The 18,258-nt window shown below is 38.2% G+C and overlaps 2 protein-coding genes and 1 non-coding gene across 4 annotated transcripts; 2 read left to right on the top strand and 1 right to left on the bottom strand.

The window, feature by feature from the left end:
- Nucleotides 1–4: 4 nt before the first annotated feature.
- LOC131772440 (pancreatic lipase-related protein 2) lies at nt 5–6,392 on the top strand. Of its 2 annotated transcripts, none has more exons than XM_059088330.2 (8): nt 5–733; nt 2,185–2,718; nt 3,162–3,374; nt 3,511–3,783; nt 4,255–4,390; nt 4,678–4,815; nt 5,427–5,533; nt 5,639–6,392. In XM_059088330.2, exons 1-7 carry the CDS (start codon nt 679–681, stop codon nt 5,527–5,529), a joined length of 1,452 nt encoding a protein of 483 aa, XP_058944313.2. In that variant the 5' UTR covers nt 5–678; the 3' UTR covers nt 5,530–5,533; nt 5,639–6,392. The 2 variants fall into 2 exon arrangements, with proteins under 2 accessions (XP_058944313.2, XP_058944312.2); XM_059088329.2 differs by having other exon boundaries at nt 4,675–4,815.
- Nucleotides 5,923–18,258, bottom strand: LOC131772439 (uncharacterized). Its single transcript, XM_059088327.2, has 14 exons — nt 18,071–18,258; nt 16,424–16,600; nt 15,339–15,619; nt 14,719–14,830; nt 14,038–14,307; nt 11,988–12,061; nt 11,105–11,287; nt 10,204–10,377; nt 9,441–9,587; nt 9,006–9,086; nt 8,390–8,570; nt 7,668–7,728; nt 7,444–7,510; nt 5,923–6,940 (listed from the first exon to the last, which is right to left on the bottom strand). Exons 1-14 carry the CDS (start codon nt 18,182–18,184, stop codon nt 6,892–6,894), a joined length of 1,971 nt encoding a protein of 656 aa, XP_058944310.2. The 5' UTR covers nt 18,185–18,258; the 3' UTR covers nt 5,923–6,891.
- Trnat-ugu (transfer RNA threonine (anticodon UGU)) lies at nt 13,203–13,275 on the top strand. Its single transcript has one exon. It is a non-coding gene; the product is annotated as a tRNA-Thr (tRNA).

Raw genomic sequence — 18,258 nt, 5'->3', positions numbered from 1 at the left:
AACGAACGAACACACGAACTAACGAACAAACGCACGAACTAACGAACGAATGCACGAACTAACTAACGAACGCAAGAAAGAAAGAAAGAATGAAATAAAGAAAGAAAAGAGGAGGAGTATAGAAAAAGAATAGTAAGTTTTAAGTTCTGACAGCACCTAAGGAGACGGTTGAGTCTAGGGAGGGCAGGGTGGACGGGAGATATCTTTTCTTTCTTGCAGAATTATAATAAACAGTTGTCCTTTCCAATATGCCACTATCCACGCGACCCACACGCTGTTCCACTGGGTTGTATCACCACGTCACTCACGTGTCAAAATCAAGCGGACTCTCTTGGAAAAAAGCAACAAATTTTTAATAGAACCAAGCGTTGTTGTTCAAAACACATTTTCTTATCACAAAATCACCGGAAACTACAGCTGTAACCCATCCTGAAATCAATTTCCATATGCCCAGTCTCCGACCTAACGTGACAACCGCGGAATTCATTGTTTGTTATTGCGTGCGTGTATTGTTATGCTGAAATTTCAGCTTCACTGGTTGAACGAAGGCAGACAATATATGTCGCAATAAGCCGCTGGACGCCGTATGATACTTCATCTGAAAACACTACAAGAAATTTCTCAGTCGTTTTCGACTCTACACACAAGAAGATCGTTTATCGATCCGCTAATCACAAGATGAAATATTTGTCTTTCTTCGTTTTACTCCTCTCGCTTCAAGACCATTCCAAAGGTAAGTACTTTGACGAAACAAAATTGCTTCAAAGCGCAAAGTAAGCGTAATTTATTATTTACCAAAGATGTCCAGTGAAGCTTCACGCCTGTCTTGGCGAACAATTTCCATATTCTACACCATAACCTTTATTTGAGTTTCAAAACCACGTTCAACTTTTATCTGAAATCTCAACAATTTGAGCTTTGTTCACAGATCTGGTGGGTTAGGGTGTGAATTTGACAGTAGCACCACGAAGGAATCATAGAATTGAAGTAAAATTATCACTGGATATTGCGACATAGCCATTTTGTTAAAGTTTCCTTTCCTCCTCGCTTCAGCGAGTCAATCAATACGAAAAGCGTTCCCTTGGCATTTGGCTTCCTCTCACGCTGTTCAGAGCATCAGCTGGTAAACTGAAAAACAGGAAATCATCTCCAAAACGTGAAAAACCTCAACTTAATTATTGATAATCGTCTGAACCAATTATGTGTCAAAAATTCCTACTTTAAACTGAGAGAAGTGAGAAGAATTTGTAAACAAAAATCCCCCCTAAACCATTGAAATATTGAAAATTACTCTTATATTTCCATACTCGCACTCCCACAATACGATCAAATATTTATTGACAAACAATTAAGTTTTGTGTCTCTGGGACAGAAGTATATTAAATTTCTATCCTATGACCAATTCACTACAGAAAAACGTGTTCAGCTTAATCCGAAATTGATTAGAAAAACTGAAAGGCTTAATTTTTCACAGGGTTCAAGTAAACACTAACTTGGATTTTTATTGCGCTAAATTTCGAGTCGACAAACGTCAGTTTAACCAGCTTCTGTCAAGAAAACAATTTCAAACAGTGTTTCAGTCTCCATGAGGAATTGAACCTCAGACCTACGGATTCAGCGCTCCCACGCTTCACCACTGAGCCACAGAGACTCTTCGGTGAGCGAGGTCTATTACGAAGTTCATATGACGCGCGTCCTGCATACTGCTAGAATCAGCGATGTCGTTAACGTCATGTTTGTAAATAGAACAAGAGAGATGGCGGAAAAAAGGGTTAAGGAACGGGTGTTAGGGCAGATAGTCTCACAACATGGTGAGAATTTTTGTACCAAATAAAACCAGGTAATTTATCGAAGATTAATTTTCGAGGTCGTTCAACCTGGTCATTTTTCGAAGGTCAATTAAATAAAGTAGATTTCGTTTGAAATTAAGAAAATTTCGGAATAAAAAAATTACTTGAGAACAGACGGTCAGCTTTGAGCTCGGTAAAGAAATCGAGAAAGACGTTTTCTTCTTGTCACGAGCGTGGGATAAAGGAAAAATTCTAAGTCCCCATGAGTTAAAACGTGTTTTAGATAATAACGATTCGTTCGCCTCCTTCCTTCCGCCTGTGTGTGTGTTTTTCACATTCTGGCCAAGTGCCAAGAACGCAAACTACACTCATTTTCTTTTTTCCCTTTGTACAGCCTCAAAAGTCTGCTATGGTAAATACGGATGCTTTTCAAGCGACCCTCCATTCGACAAGTCACTCATTTTACTACCCTCTGATCCTGATTCGATCGGTACGAAGTTTATCCTGCACACCAAAACGAACGCACAAAGTAACCTAGAAATCCTCAATACAGACAACAACACCTCAATCGTTAACTCTACGTTTGACCCTTTGCTAAAAGTGAAGTTTATTGTGCATGGATATACCCAGAATGGAGAGAGTGCCTGGGTCAAAAAGATGGCGTCGGAGCTTTTGAAAAAAGAGAAGATGAACGTGATTGTGGTCGATTGGGGACTAGGGTCTAGTGTCATGAATCTTTATGACATCGCAGCCGGAAACACGCGGCTTGTTGGAGCACAGGTAGCTGATTTAATCGACGTATTGCACCGGAAGTTCAATGTGGCGCTGAACAAGTTTCATATTATTGGACACAGTCTTGGCGCACAAGTAGCAGGTTTTGCCGGAGAAAGACTTGTTAAGAGCGGAAAAGTTATTGGGCGAATTACAGGTAATACGCAAAATTGTTTCTCCTGGCTTGGATTGTTTAGAAGACTCTAAGATTGTAATAGAAGCATTTATTTCTCTGATTCAGGGCTAAATTTTTAAGAACCTAAAAAGTCATGGATAGATTCAAGTCTTTTGAAGATTGCATAGTGATTTGCGCTTAAAAATTGTCAGTTAAGATACCTGAAAATTACCTGGAAATTTGTAATTTGGTGCCTCAGATGTACTTCTGATACTCGCAATTCCTGCTTTTTTTATTTCCTTTTTTCCAGCGTGAACTAAAACTTTGACCTTATAATTTAGTTGCCTTATTTTCACTCCTATTTCCTCCATCCGATTTGCCCCTGTCAAAATATATCAGCTGCTTAAAGTGAACATCTGTTTAAAAATGACATCTTGCGCTTGGTACCATTTAATAATAATAATTAATTATTTATGATATTGCAGGTCTGGATCCTGCGAGACCTGGGTTTGACTTTGATGACGGGCGAATTAGACTGGACCCGACTGACGCAATGTTTGTCGACGTCATTCACAGCGACGTAAGGAATGGTGCCATCGATAGCTCTTTAGGACTCCAGCGTCCCTGTGGTCATGTGGATTATTACCCTAACGGTGGGATAGAACAGCCGGGATGTGCAACTTCTCACGTCGTTGGAGGTGTTTAATCCTCTTTTCGTTTCATCTTTTTTAGCGCCACCATCATTACGTAAATATTTACTCGAACAACATGGACTGTGTTTCGATTGCTTTAGGTGACAACAGTTTAACTAAACTTTGTTTAATCATTGTTTAGGTGCGGTCGATTCCTTATTGGACAGTGGTCAAGTCTCTTTGCCTTGGATGGTAGCCTGTAATCACATGAAATCAGTGGCCTATTTCACTGCCTCAATCAATAGCGCATGCGCGTTCAAAGCTTTCCCATGTGACAACTGGACGGATTTTCAAGATGGAAAGTGTCTCTCGTGCGATGGAAAATGCTCTGAAATGGGATACAACGCTAAAAAACATCGCGGGAGCAAGCCTGTACTAGCGTACTTGAAAACAGTAAAGCAGGCACCTTTCTGTGGTAGGACATCAATAAAGGTTGAAAATTGTACATCGTTAGAATTTCATGTTTGTCATCTTTTATTGTATGGCTATGTTTGTCTTACAAAGTTTGGCTTTTGGTCCATTTTGCATGCTTTCTTTTAGTGGAGGGAAAAGTGTTTCCCTAAGGGAGGTTGTCGCCGAAAAAAAAAATAGGTCCGCAATACGAACATGTGTGACTCCTAAATTAATTTTTTTACGCACATTTAATAAATTATGCTAAAATGTGAACAAAAAAAATTGGCAATGGTAAAAAAATCGGGCATGATGTTTATAACTCAATGAGCAATGAATTGAAACAAGAATATATCATCTCTAGATTGAAAGGTATAATGAGTACAGCGGACAATAATATTAAAAATTGGAATAAATTGTTTTCGAAGCTGAATCGATAGAGGTTGTTTTGTTCTTCTTTTCATTAATTTCTTTATTCGTTTTTTATCTTTTTTAGTCAGCGACAATTATTACCGGGTTGTCGTCCACTCAAAAGCTGGGTCTAACCTGTTCTCGATCTCCAGCATTATTAACGACAGAATTTCTGTCAAGCTCATTGGAAGCAAGGGGACTGTGGAAACGGTCCGTCCAAGGTGAGGAGACTAGGATCAAAAACTGACGTTTCAGCCACGTTAATGGAACTCACGAGGAGATATCGTCCTCAACTTAACAGGCCAAGAGCAGCAACAATATTTACTTTGTAAAAACAAATATTGATCACAGCTGAAAGAAAAAATGGAAAAATAAATGGCTGCACAGAGATTGCACACTTTTTTTTTCGCCAAGAGCCAGTCATCCGATGCATCGACTACTAAAACTTTACATCTATTACATTGTATTTGGTTCATTTGTTAACCTCCCACTCGCTCTTTTTCAGAAGTTTAAAAAACGGAAAGAATAGTTTCGTGCTTTCATCTGCTCGTGACGTTGGAAAACTGCGATCTGTCCAAGTCCAACTTAATGGATACGGCTCCTTCCTGAAGAAAGTTGTTGTACACTCCAAGGCGACGAACAAAAGGTGATAGCAAATAAGAACAACGTCTTGACCAACCTTGAGTGACAAATGTTGGTTACGGCTTTATAAATTATTTATCAAAGCTTACTATAATATGGCCGAAACTCTTAAATGATCTTGTATTCTTGAGAAGTAAGACGCAATCCTTTCCTTGGAAAAACATCGATTCCAATACCCACATGGGATGCGGGGAGGGGGGGAAGGTGGAAGTGGGAAAAGTCCAGACCCCTCGCACCCCCTCCCTGAATCTGTGACTGAAGATTTCATGACAAAGACTGTAAAACGTCGCTTTCACTTCTCCTGAGAATTTCGCGATTTTGTCTACATACATTGTCTCCAGCAGTAGGAGATTTTTCCTCCGGCATAATATGAGGATGCAGCATTGAATTCGAAATAGAAGCGTGAATGATTTTCCTTCGGGGTTCCCATTCTCTGATTTCACAAATACGATGGAATCGCGTTGCTGGTTGGCAGCTAGTTGGCAGCTCGCTTATGAATAGTAGCTAGAGGGAAGAACTACTAAACATTATATCAGCTTTCGAAAGTACGTTGACTTTTTTTTTTATCAACAGTTAGGCGTTGTTCAACATTGTTTTTTTTCCTCTCCTTTCCAGATACACTGCGTGTTTTAGGAAACAACTGGGAGGCTACTTCTCATATCTGATATCTTTTAATTACACCCGAACCTTCGTGGAAGGGAAACACCACCATTGTTGAAAAGGTATAATTGACAGTATTTTTCACGTTCAGTATTCTGTGGATTGTTTAAGGTTGATTCACGCTATTTTCAAATTTGAAATTATTTCTTTCATCTTTTTATTTCCAGGGTAAGGAATGGCCATAGGAACAAACAAAGCGAGAAACGAGGCTAAACGAAGCCTCAGAACACGAAGATTGTGTAGCTACTGCTATCATCACACAAGCTTTTCAATCTAGCATTTTACAAGTCAGCTTACATCTTTTACTTTAGGCGACTATAGACGCTACAATGTAATCCCTGATATAACCAAACAAGTTTGTTGAGGGAAGAAATAGTTTCAGTAAGTGGGATCGGGAAGGGGTTTTTTAATTTCAATTTTTTTCTAATACATTTAATTTCTTATTTCCTTGTTTATTTGTTTCTAATATAATACTCAGCTCAAGCAACTTCAAACACGTTTTCGTTTTTCACGTTATTTTCTCAATAAAGAAAATGACGTATATAGTGAAACTAGTTTTCTACTAACTGGAACATGTAGGAGAGGGTAACATATGGGCGTGACAAAGGGGGGGGGTCTATATTCATGGACGTTCCCCCTTAGTTTTCAGAAAGTGATAGTAGGTTATGATAAGAATGGACTTGTCATGGTCCTCAAATATCAGCAAGACACAAGTGTGGAACCCCCCCACCACACTCATACCTCCCCTATTGAGAAAAATCTTCTGCTTGAGCACTAGGTAACGGCTACCTCATAGTTGACGCAAATATCAATACCTTAATGTTTCTAAAGAGGTCAACACCAAATCATCACATAGGTTACCTCTCTAAAAGTAATTCAATAACTGTAAAAAGGAAACATATTAATAAAATGTAGCTCATACTTATGCTTGAAATACTATTTCAGTCTCCAAACGAGATCGCTTTTGATCTTAGACCTGCAGAAGTTAGAGGCGATGTTGAGAGACTTTTGAAAATTACCAAAATATTCAAGATCGAACTTCCTTATCCAAAGAGCTATTTTTTTTAGCGCTAAAGACGTTTTTTTTTTCTAGTGTTCACTCGCGGGGATTTGTTTTAAATTTTACATTTCTTTCCTATTTCTCAAGACAAATGCGCTAACTAACAAATTCGTTTCCAGGGGCGTTAAAATTCTAACGTTGGACTGTACTCATAAAATGTTGCCCACTTTTTCTTTTTTGTACCAGAAAAGAAAATAGCGCTTGAAACTAAGACTAACATTATTACAAAACATTTACACCGTGAGCTATAACAAAGTTATCTTCAACAAAAGAAATATTTAACTTCTTTACAAATCCTAGGAAAAATAAAATAATATTCTTAGCTAAATAGATAACAAATAGGATTTGACGATGCCACCTTCATTCCGATTTTTCGGAAACTTTTCGCACGACCTTTCTCATCAGGTCTCTGCGAAAGAAAAAATGGCGGAAAGATAGAACTTAGGGAGTAAACTTGTAAGCTATTCTTAAAAGTCCATCAGGAAGGGCTGACTCATAAACGTTGGAAATAAACGTGTTTCAAAATTCCATTTGACGAAGCGGTTTGTCCAAAGTACAACCAAGAACATTTTTAACACCGCAGATGTTTATCCATTAATAAGCTCATTCAAAAACCTTTGGACCTATGGTTGGGCTGATGAAATGGGGTTTATTACATCTCAGAAACTCAAATTTTGAAGACATAATTTTTTAAGCGGAATGTTTCGACGGGCAATGCAGGCATAAAATCGCGCTCGGCTTTAAATTTTCTCTGCACAAATCCGTGTTAATCCACTTGGAGAGGTTCAAATTTTAAACCAAATCTTACGAAATTTAGGAAATCATCGCGTTTTTTTCCTGACAGGTTAAATGGAATTCTTCAAGCTGCTGTACAGAGAAGATGAAATGAATACAACTGAATAAATTACAAACCTGATAAGAGTCAGTTTCTCCTCCATTGATTCCCAAGGTCGTCTTTCATCACTGTACTCCAGCATCTCTAAACGGAGGTAAAAAACGAACAGAAATTTAGACAGAACGGTTCCGCTTTCGAAATTTCAATTCTCTCGTCGCAAAAATAACAAGTTATACCGAAAGGTCCTTCAATTGTTATGAAGATTTGCTTTCTTTCTATATCAACGCAAAAAGCTGCAAACCTTTGGCCAGTTCTGTTTCACTGACTCTGTCGCCCTGCTTGTAGTATTTCACTCTTAAACTCTGAAAGACAAGAATCATTTTTTATTGTCGTTGCAGTTACTGTTGTTTCCATGCACAGCGGTCAGTAGTAATGATGAGACGCCTCGCAATTTTTTAATGTCTCAAGGACACTGGTCACGGTTTGAGTATGTTCAAAAATATAAACTTCATCTTACAAGTTCGTAAATGCAATCTGTTTTAATCTTCTCCATCATTTGCCATTATTTCTCTTTGGTGGTTAAATACAGCCTCTTTAGTGTTTTTCTATTTAACCAAAAAAAAATTTTTTTTCTCTTTTACGCTGAGGTTAATTTTTCGCAGTGCAGTGTCTAAAGATATCGTAGCGCACTATTCCTTTTAACACTTCAACTCCCATGAGTGACGAAGACAGAATTTCTCTACAAAATATCAATACAATATCAAGCAGAAAAGATATGAGAACAAAGAAAAATATTAATTAAGGGATTATTAGTTGATCCAATACCAAATTCTCCAAATTAACATCAAAAGAACTGTATGGCTGACAGTAAGGAGAATTACTAATGAGATCTTGGGAGTTAAAGGGTTAAGTTAACAAAAGTCTACTGAAAACATGAGCAAACGTTCAAACAAAGATAATATGAAAAGAAAAAAAAGCAACCGAAAGCCAATTCAAAATTGATAACAATTCAGGAGCACTTACAAATCTGGCAAATCTGCTGTGCTCCAGGCGCGTGACAATTCGCATTCGATCGATAGCATATTGCAGTTTTGCGTTGGTTTTGGCTTCACTGTACGTGTAACTCAGCTGTGCGATAAGAACATTGAGCAGAATCACAATCACCATCGCCATGTAGGCCAGGAGAATGAGTATCGCTAACCAGCTGGAATAAAGAAAGAAACAGGGTACACGTTATGCTTCGTGTTACACTAAATAGAGCCTCTTACAAATGGAGGCTGAGAATTGAAAACACAAAACAAAAATAAACAAAACAAAAAAAAAAGCAACAATTTCAACAACAAGATTTTTTTCAATAACGTAGACAGCTAACCCAATGTGATCAGAGCAACGTGTGACGCAATCTTTGATCAATCAGAGCGCATGCACCTCTATAGTTACCAAACACACTGCACCCAACAGCAGTTAGTGTAATGACCAGGAAACAGCACCACGTTTTCGATCGAATACCTCCGGCGCCTATTGCGTTTGGTTCCTAAGCAACACTCTCTAAAGCAAGCAATGCATTTACCACGTTTCCAACAAAGTCTAACGTTCTGAAAAACGATAGAGCATGTATTAACGCGAAAACTTCGTTTACCTGAACTTCGAGTAGTCTTCTTCAGCCGGTTGCTGCTCAACAAGCGCTCGTACGGCCGCCAACATCAACCAGGCGTAATTACTGCGAATGTTGAGGAAAATAATAACTTCAGCTCTAATCTCATGTGTCCGCAAATGACTTTTGTTGAGCTTGTAAACTCTCTCATTTTGTTCCCGTGGAGGCCTTTCAACTCCTCTCGTCAATTTTCGTAAGCCCTCGTAAACTCTTGACGTTGCAGCTATATTTTCGAACCAATTTTCGTAAGCTCTTAGCGTGATTTCTCATGGATTCTCGTGGACTTCCGCCAATTCTCAACGATTTTCGTAAGCTACCGTAACCCTTCGTTGACCTTTTTATTTAATTAAGGGGTTGGGCTCTTGATTAAAAGGCAGGAGAAAAAAAACATGTATTAAACAATAAAGGAAAGAACCTCACGTAAAGAGTTCTTGCGAGCCTGTGGCTTTCAGCGCCATAAACATGGCGCCACAAAATCCGATGAAGACGATCAGAAACACCACACTGAAACGAGTCATGTCACGGTAGATGATCTTGGCAAGAGTCTTGGTATACAGACCAGTAGTTCTAGACGGAAAACAAATATTGATTTAACACAAGCAAAAAAATAGAGCAGCAAAAGTAAGTAAAAGGAAATCTCAAGACCAGCGCTTTTAGTTGAAGGTAGGTGAATGAAACTCGATCCACGGCATGGCATGGGCAGACAATTCAAACAAGAACTTGTAACAAATAAAACACTCACACTCTCTTCTGAACTGAGGTGCAATGAACTGCATGATGGATTTTCGCCAAAAATGAAATCAGTCAGAATAAGACTAACAAAAATGACCATTTTTCAACTTAAGGGGCATTTTGAAAACTAATGATCACATGAAGCTCATGCTTGTCTCTCCATTATCCAATAGAGGTCATCTTGTTGTGAGTTAGACATTGTACTCCACAATCTTTAGAACACCATGTTCTACTCATCAAGAGATAGAAGTAAAATGTTTGAACGGATGAAGTTGCAAAAGGTTAGTAAGGCCTTAATCGCAAAGATCCCTTGTAACACTCCACTCCACTCCCCTTCCAGTTTGAGTTTTCTACAGGCGGTCCTATAGTCCCACTATCAACATGAACAAAGGGAAAGGGGAAATATTTCAACAATTGTGACAAGGATTGTAAATTGACAAATAATGAATACCTTGTAACGCACGAAAACTTGAAAAGTCGGAGAAAATTAAACAGATAACCGAGGGCTGCCACACTCCACTGAGATCTGACTTCGGCAAATCGAAGAGGAATCACAAAGAAGGTCAAAATGAGACCCAACCAATCAAAATAATTGTACGGATCCTTGAAATAAGTTTTCCACTCCCTGAAAATAAACACAGCAGTTAAACTGACAGTTACTTGAACCTCTTGGGCTGTTAGAACACAATTAACAACCTTGAAATCTATTCCAAATAGATTCCGTTCTCTGGAAGAAAAAAAATTAAAATTCAGTGTAGGTTAAGACGATCTTCCGATGAAATGGCTCCATTTACATGTTTGTGTGGACTAAGACAATTTTCCACTCGCAAACGGATTTTTTTTAAACTACAGAAATTTGTCAATGTTGTTGATTCGTAAAGAAAAGCTTCCATATTTCCCTGGTCTTACAGAAAGAGCAATCGATGTGAAATGGCTTGAAAGATTCAAGAGATATTGGAAAATGGCTAAGATAGCTTTAGTCTTACTTCTGTTCACAGCTGTATAGCATGTTACAAAACAAAACCAAACCCGAAGTAAGTTAAAAGTCAATCATAACAAAGGAAAAAAACACAAGGAGCCGATAAAAACTCGACGAGAAAACAAGCACACTGTCTGAAGCGCGGGAAAACGCAGTCGCGATTGGTTTCACTCTTGCATCTGATTGGTTAAAAGGACAGCACGAAGATTGGTTGAGAGGATAGCGCCAGTGCCCAAGTCGCAATTGATTTTATTCTTGTATTTGATTGGTTGAGAGGATCAGCCAAAGAGCGCACTAAAGTTCAGTTCAACAGTTCATAAAATCCTGGATGATAGCTGAAAATGACTCTAAACTGCGAGTTTTCTGGACTCACCGTTCGGCCTGGTTGATCTCTTCGAAGAAATAAAACATCAGAAAGACAATAGTGATAACTTCACAGAACGCACGCAGACCGTCCGCACGACCACTGTACTGTGTTGGATCTTCAAGGGTGGAAGCGTAGATGAGGGCGTATGATAACAGCGTTAGAAACACGATGTAGAAAGACGCTTGAACGCTGAAATGGAGAAAGATAACATTCGTGGGAGTGACATTTACTGCAGCACAGTAGGCTATTATAGGCTATTTGTCTTGACCCTGTAACTACCAGAAGTGATTAACACGTAACTTCTCCCTGTAATATCCATACATTATTCAGCAAAAGGTAATGAGAATACTCAGACTTATCAGGTTGAAGTTGTCATCTTGATGTAACACCAAATTCTCGTAACTAATTTACAAGGAAATGTGTAACAGCTAAAGGGGAGAATTAACAATCAGATCAAAGGGAAGTTCATGGGACCAACAGCATCTTGAACCACAGGTGTCTCAAGCTCACGTCTCGAGAGAAAGCAAACGTATAAGACGCCTTATAAAAGTAATAGCAGTGATGGCAAAGCAAGCTTTAAACAGCAGAGAAAGGCAGAAACCACAACGGACATACAAGATGTGAGTAAGTTCTGTTGATTTTACGTGTAAAATGTTCATATTTCGAAATATTTATCGTTGTAAATCGATCATATTTCGTTCCCCCTTACTATAACGTATTAAAATTCTCAACAGTTCCTCTCGTAACTTAACACCGCGTTACATAACGCGTGATGCTTTCATGAATTTTAATTCTGGAAAAAGTCGTTTGCTTTCATCGAGACGTGGGCTGGGACACCTGTGCTTAAACGTGCGAATCCTTCGAGCAAACGGTAATTCAAAATTCTTACCAAAACCACCAATGACCAAACGTATTCCATTTCCTCATAACCAACATTCGCACCACAGGATGTTGAATCGCCTCCTAAAATGAAAAAAAAACAGTGATGTCAACACGGTCTTCATTGTTACTTTGCTAAATATTATATATATTGCTATTATATCCAAACAACGGCCTCAACTCAAAGATATCGAGCAATTTTTCAATGAGTGTCAGAAATAAGGCGGGATCTTGCAAGTTTCCCTTGCTCCGCCCTGTGATTGATCAGGAAAGCGTGCGCCAACTTCTCGACCAATAAGATGCAAAACTGAACTGCATCACAACTAGGTCGCTCGCGTTTTCCCGCGCTTAAATATTTACTCTGTCTCTTTTCTGACTTAAGCTCCTTTTGGCTTTTGTCCAAACTTTTTTCTTTGTTCTGATTTACTGTTTTGATTGCCTTGCTTTTGTTCTTGCAACGCCCAATCAAAATACACTCTCTGTTTAGTTACCGACGATAGTCACTCTGCCCACTTATAAGTGTGATATGATTCTTTTTTCTGAAAAAATTGCACTGAGTCCGGGTACAGTTCAACTCAAAGTCAAGCCGCATGAAGCATGGAACAGGGATAAGATGGGAGAACATATAAAAATAGCAAGAATAGTTGTATTGGTTGTGTTAAACGAGGTTAAGTAGGGTGGTTTTGGCAAGGTTTGAGATGGTAAGAACGGAAGTCAACGAAACTGGCGCATTACTGGAACCATTAGTTTCGCTACTAAATTTGAACAAAATCGATATATTTTGCAAGGATTGCTTGTCCATCGCGAATTGTTGCATCTCAAGAATGACAATAATCTAATAAAAGGATTCCAAATGGCAATAACTGGTTAAATTTTTGTTGAAGATCTCACCGCAGTAAGCTACTTTACAGAGCAGATCTGATGTGATTTTTTTCCTGGAATATTTTTACCTCCCAGGAAAACAGTATACTGCTGATAAAAATAGCTTGATAAAACCACAAGCACTAAAACGTCTCAGTCACTAAATATCCTCAGACACAACTTCAAACTGAGGACTGAGGTACAGAAACACACACAAAAAAAATTATGGTGTTTAAGTTTATAGATTACTATGGTCTTATAAGCGACGCGACAAATATGTAGGTCACCTAACAACTGCTTTGGCTAGTTTGGAATGAAACCAAATATATATCAACAAAAATAAAGACATTTTCTCCTCATCTCAGCCTTTGTAGCTCAGTGGTTAGAGCACTGGTCTTGTAAACCAGGGGTCGAGAGTTCGAGTCTCTCCGAGGGCTAAAAATTAATTTTTTTCCCCTTTTTTTTCTGAAAGGAACGCGTCAGTTGCTTCGCTTCAGTTCCTTCCCTATTCCTTTAAGAATATCATTTTGCCAAGTCTCGCTCTTCTTATATAAACAATCTTCCTATTTCTCCTTGTAAAATTTATCATATTTAAGTGCTTTAAGAATTATTTCTTGTTTCTTCCATTGCAATTCCTATTCTTAATCGGTTTTTACCATTTCCTGTCACTAAAATATTCCTTTGATGTTATCAACAAAATGTAGAAACTTTAAGATTGTTTCTAACCAAACATAAGCTTAGACAGAGGCCTTCAAAGTGACCGTTACCTATATTGCTTAACAAACTACGGGCAAGCTGTGCATATGCGATGGACAGACAGGTTCCCCTTACATATAATTGCCTCAATATCCTAGTTTGCATCACATGCTACAGTGTACATGTAGCTGCAAGTTGAAGAATTGGGAACTAACTCTGGAAAACGGAGTACGTTACCTATCCACTCTTTAACCCAAGCTAGGCTATTAGTGAGTGAAAACAAGTCACTTCCATAAAGCGAGAGCCTCCAAAAGGCTGCTCCTCCTTTTTGGGGTTTGGGTTCAAGGCAGGGGAGGAGGGGTGGGGGGGGGGGGGGCGAAATTGATAAATAAAAATTTACTGTGACCACAAATTGCAACAAATTGCATTCAACATTGTATTGATCTACAGCCACGAAAAGCACACAGCATGTATCACAGTATGATTAGTTTTTTTTAAGGTACCTTATCATCACTTTCTGCAATACATCGAAGGGGGGACATAGACTTTGGATTAAACTCCTCAATCAAGTTCCCTTCATCATCCTTTGGTTCCTGTCCCAGGTCATCAGCTTCCAGCACATGATAGAAAAAGTCATAATTTAATGGATCATCAGGAACACTGCTCCATGCCCTTTCAATACGATCACTTTTCTCTCCTGTCTCCTTTATCTTCTCTGGAAGGTATGGCCAGTGAGGGTTGACAAGCTGATCTAATACAGCCACAACTGTTTTCTGGTGGGAAAATTTAAAGAAAATAGTCTAATTCTCTTGCTGGTGTTCTTGGACAAGACACTTTGCTTGCACATTTTCACCTCTGTCACTCATTGCTAATTTTCTTTCTTATTCCATCCAGGATATTTAACAGGTCCCAAATGAGGAATAGAGGAAACCTGATAGAATCATGGGAGGGAGGGGTGGAGATGTAACTGAATTGGACTAGCATTCAATTGGGGAGGGGGAGGTTGCTCTTTATGCTATTTCAGTAAAGGAGGGGGGGGAGTATTTGTCTTTAGTGAAGATCTAAATGTGCAGTTGTCACCTACTGTTTCAAAATAACCCCACTAAACAATGTATTTCCTAGAGTTTTTGGAGAGGTGGTAAGGCAAGGAAACATAACATTAATTTGCTTATAGTCTTTTATACCTGCATATCCAGTTTCTTTGTTTCTGGATCTCTGTGGCTGATGATCTCCGTAAATTTAAATTTGGCTCTCTTCAATCTCATGTCATTGTCATACAAAAACAGTTCATGGACCCTGGAAAATAAAAACAAAATACTTTCCTCGAGATCAACACAGCACAATTATTCATCCAAATCAGGGCATTAGCCATTTACAGCCTGCAAAAAAATCTAGCCATCAAATGATGACAAAAAATAGTACAACTTGAAATTTTAACATTATAATGTTGTAGAGTTTTTTTTAAAAAAATTACTTTTTCTGAGAATGAAATCTTATCTTATTATCCTTTATTTTTGAAAAACAGAATCTTGTCAAGTTGAAATACTGTGGATAATTCATTCCCTTTCTAAAAATGTTAAAAATTCAATGAAAGTAAATTCATAGTTAAAAACAACCAATAAGTCAATAAAATAAAATTTCTTCCACCAGTACAATGTAATGATATCATATTATTATATAAAAAAATAATATCAATATTATTGAAGGAAAAAATTCCAAACAATATTACTGAGATCAAACCATTTTTTCCTATACTTTTATCCCAAATCAGAACACTGTAAGTCAACAGGGTTCCTGTACTGACCAGTCATGTTTCATCTGTGATATCAGATAGGCCGCTGTTTCATCCTTGTGCGACATCAGAGCTTTTTCAACAGGTAAATATGGCCTTTCACCAGCCACTTCCTCTGTTTCTAGGTAAACAAGTGAAGGGTACTTTTCAACAAGCAACTTGGTCACATGAAGAAAATTCTGTTCTGCAGCCAGGTGAAGCAGAGTTGGACGAGCAAAGTCTTCATCCACACGGAAATACTTGTACTCTTCGTCATTGTCTTTGTCTAAAATAATTTCAGTAAAACGGCTGATCTGTGAAAAAGGAAGTACATGTAAGACAGTTAAGGATATCTTTATCAATTCTTGTGGTGATTCTGATTGCTTACTTTCACAAGAGAAAAAAAGCAAAACTGTAGGTTTTTCTTTGTGATCTGGCATGTTGTCTTACCAACCAAAGTGGAACACTCCAATTTGGGTCAAGCCTGAGCCCCATAACCCTTCATACCGTAACATCAGTATGCATATTCTCCATAATGTTCTCTATACATTTCCTTAAGTGCTGGCAAGGAGAATTTGTTTAACAATCAAGAGCCTCTTCAGTTGGTTATCATTTTCTTTTTCATGTGACCTTAATGTTTGATTCAGGGGTGATACTGTTGAGAGAAATTGGATGCTAATCACTCTTAGGGGATCAGAGGGTTAAAGTGATTATATCTTGCCTAATACAATGTCATTCACTGCAATCAATTTTGAAAAGCCTTGATCAGAGTCCACCTTGTGTAATAATGTGTTGTGTTCTTGAGAAGGACAATTTACCCTCAGGGGGTGTCTCTCTCTGTTTAGGAAAACAAATGATTGCTGGCAAACTACTGCACCAGAGATACCTGACAAAATTCTGGAAGGTTGAGCCTGCCATGGACCAGCATCCCATATATAGGAGGAGGAGGTGGGGAGAAACAATACTAGTTGTAGCTTTATGCCGATGAAAGCCACACAAAATCTGACATTTTAGGGTTTTTGGCAATCAAGATGTCTTTACCACACCATAGATACATTGTAAATACAGCCAATACCTAAAGAGTCAATACTACCATCGCAAACTTTGTTGATACATACCAGGTATTCGAGACTCGCTATCAGTTCTGGTTTATCTCTATACTTTTCACTGATTGGCCAATCACGAATGATCACCAAGAGGGTGTTTCTACCATGAACAGCTATCAGTCTGTCAGTGCGAACTTCGTCCATGGCTCTATTCCATGACACATCTCCTGCATTAAACTTTTCTTGTACCTTATAGTTAAAATATTTTCAAAGGTCAGATCTGTTCACTTACTACATGTGTGCTCTGGAGAAGAGAGATGTGCAAAGCAAACCTAGTCTGGTAAGATTCACAATTTTGAGAAAAAAAAATGCATCGGAGCAGATTTCCTTCATTCTCCTGACCTTAATTCTTTACACCCAAACATCAGTATGCATAAACTCCATACTGTTCTCTACACATTTCCAAAGAAGCTGAGAAGGAGAATTTGTTTTACAATCAAGAGGTGCTTTATGGTGATCATCTTCTCTATTCTCACGACTTTTAGGTTTGATTCATGGGTGATATTGTAAGGAGAAATTAGATGCTAGTCACTCTTAGCGGCTAAAGGGTTTACTTAATATATGATTTGGGGCTGATATTGTAAGGAAAAATAAGATACTAGTCACTATAACAGGTTGAAGAGTTAACAACAACAGTATTGCTACTTACAGAGTAAGAGCAAATTGGATATATTGGAACCAAACAGTTTGCAAATGGTGCTGCATGCACAGCAATAATATGATCCCCAAATTATGACTTGTTTTGGATACAGTATACTTGTATATGATATACTTTGCCAGAGAAACCTGTTGCACAAGCTTTTATAGCTGTTTTGTGTCTTGGCTTAAGAGTCATCTAAGATAAGTGAGGTACAGATCACTCCACTCTGAGCACTTCCTCTCCAAGATCTCAGAAGCAAATTCCTCCTTACTGTTTGTCATACAATTCTTGTGATGTTAGTTGTGAGAATTTGGTATTGGATCAACTATTTAACCCCTGACTGATATTTTGCTTTATTCCCATCACTTGTTGGCTTGATGTTGTATTGATATTGTAAAGAGAATTTCTGTATTGAACACTTATGGGAGTTAATGAGTTAAAAGAAAGGAAGAAAGGAGGACAGCAGTCATCACAATTGAGTTATTCCTTGATATCTTCCAAGAGAAGGCATTATCAACAATTACAACAGACTTCACTGCCTTCATAAGTGATTCAAAGGCAGTTCATGTCAGAAACATCGAACGCGAATGAAAAGTTAAGTGACAGTTGACATTTATATTCGAAAAATCAAGGATTGTATGCTTTTCAACGCTGTACGTTTAATAGCCAAATTTCAAACGAGAAAAACAAAGAGGTTCGTTAATCACACAGCGTATATCCAAGAATAAACTGTAACCAAACCATCTAGCTCAAAAGGAATGCTATGATATATTAGCTTTCATTCAATCCTACGATTGTTATATTAAATATAACATGCTTGCGATAAGATTCAACTTAGGAATAAATAACACGATCCTTTAGTAGACAAACGCAACTTATTTGTGTTTACATGATCTATCATGAGGTTTAGAGTAAATACAAACAGCAAGCCCATGAAAATAGTGTTTGCGAAGATCAAGAAATTATGTTTTAGTAATCAAAACAAACTGCATGGATAAAAGCGAAAGCGTGCCACTCACCTTCACCCAGAACTCTTCGTCAAAAGGTTTTTCCAAGGCATGTTCTTTGTGATCGCTGTTAGGTCGCCTTTGTTCCATCGGAACAGCTGTATAGTTGTTGTCTGAGTTTTCCATGCTGGATTCAGTTGAATTTATGTCCAAAGCGACGGAATTCCATCGGCTATATTAAACAATTCCACACACCCGAA

Source organism: Pocillopora verrucosa, chromosome 12 (genome assembly GCF_036669915.1).
Source record: "Pocillopora verrucosa isolate sample1 chromosome 12, ASM3666991v2, whole genome shotgun sequence".
NCBI lineage: Eukaryota > Metazoa > Cnidaria > Anthozoa > Scleractinia > Pocilloporidae > Pocillopora > Pocillopora verrucosa.
This window is presented reverse-complemented; position numbering and strand designations above follow the sequence as displayed.

Bases quoted from the DNA above. Each gene is read 5' to 3' on its own strand.
- LOC131772439 (XM_059088327.2), bottom strand. From the start codon at position 18,184: ATGGAAAACTCAGACAACAACTATACAGCTGTTCCGATGGAACAAAGG. The intron at 9,588-10,203 runs GTATTCATTATT...TTTTCCGTCTAG, and splicing joins AAGTTTTCGTGCGTTACAAG to AACTACTGGTCTGTATACCA. The intron at 7,729-8,389 runs GTAAGTGCTCCT...CTTGTCTTTCAG, and splicing joins ACAGCAGATTTGCCAGATTT to AGTTTAAGAGTGAAATACTA.
- LOC131772440 (XM_059088329.2), top strand. From the start codon at position 679: ATGAAATATTTGTCTTTCTTCGTTTTACTCCTCTCGCTTCAAGACCAT. The intron at 3,375-3,510 runs GTGTTTAATCCT...ATCATTGTTTAG, and splicing joins AACTTCTCACGTCGTTGGAG to GTGCGGTCGATTCCTTATTG. The intron at 4,391-4,674 runs GTGAGGAGACTA...GCTCTTTTTCAG, and splicing joins GTGGAAACGGTCCGTCCAAG to AAGTTTAAAAAACGGAAAGA.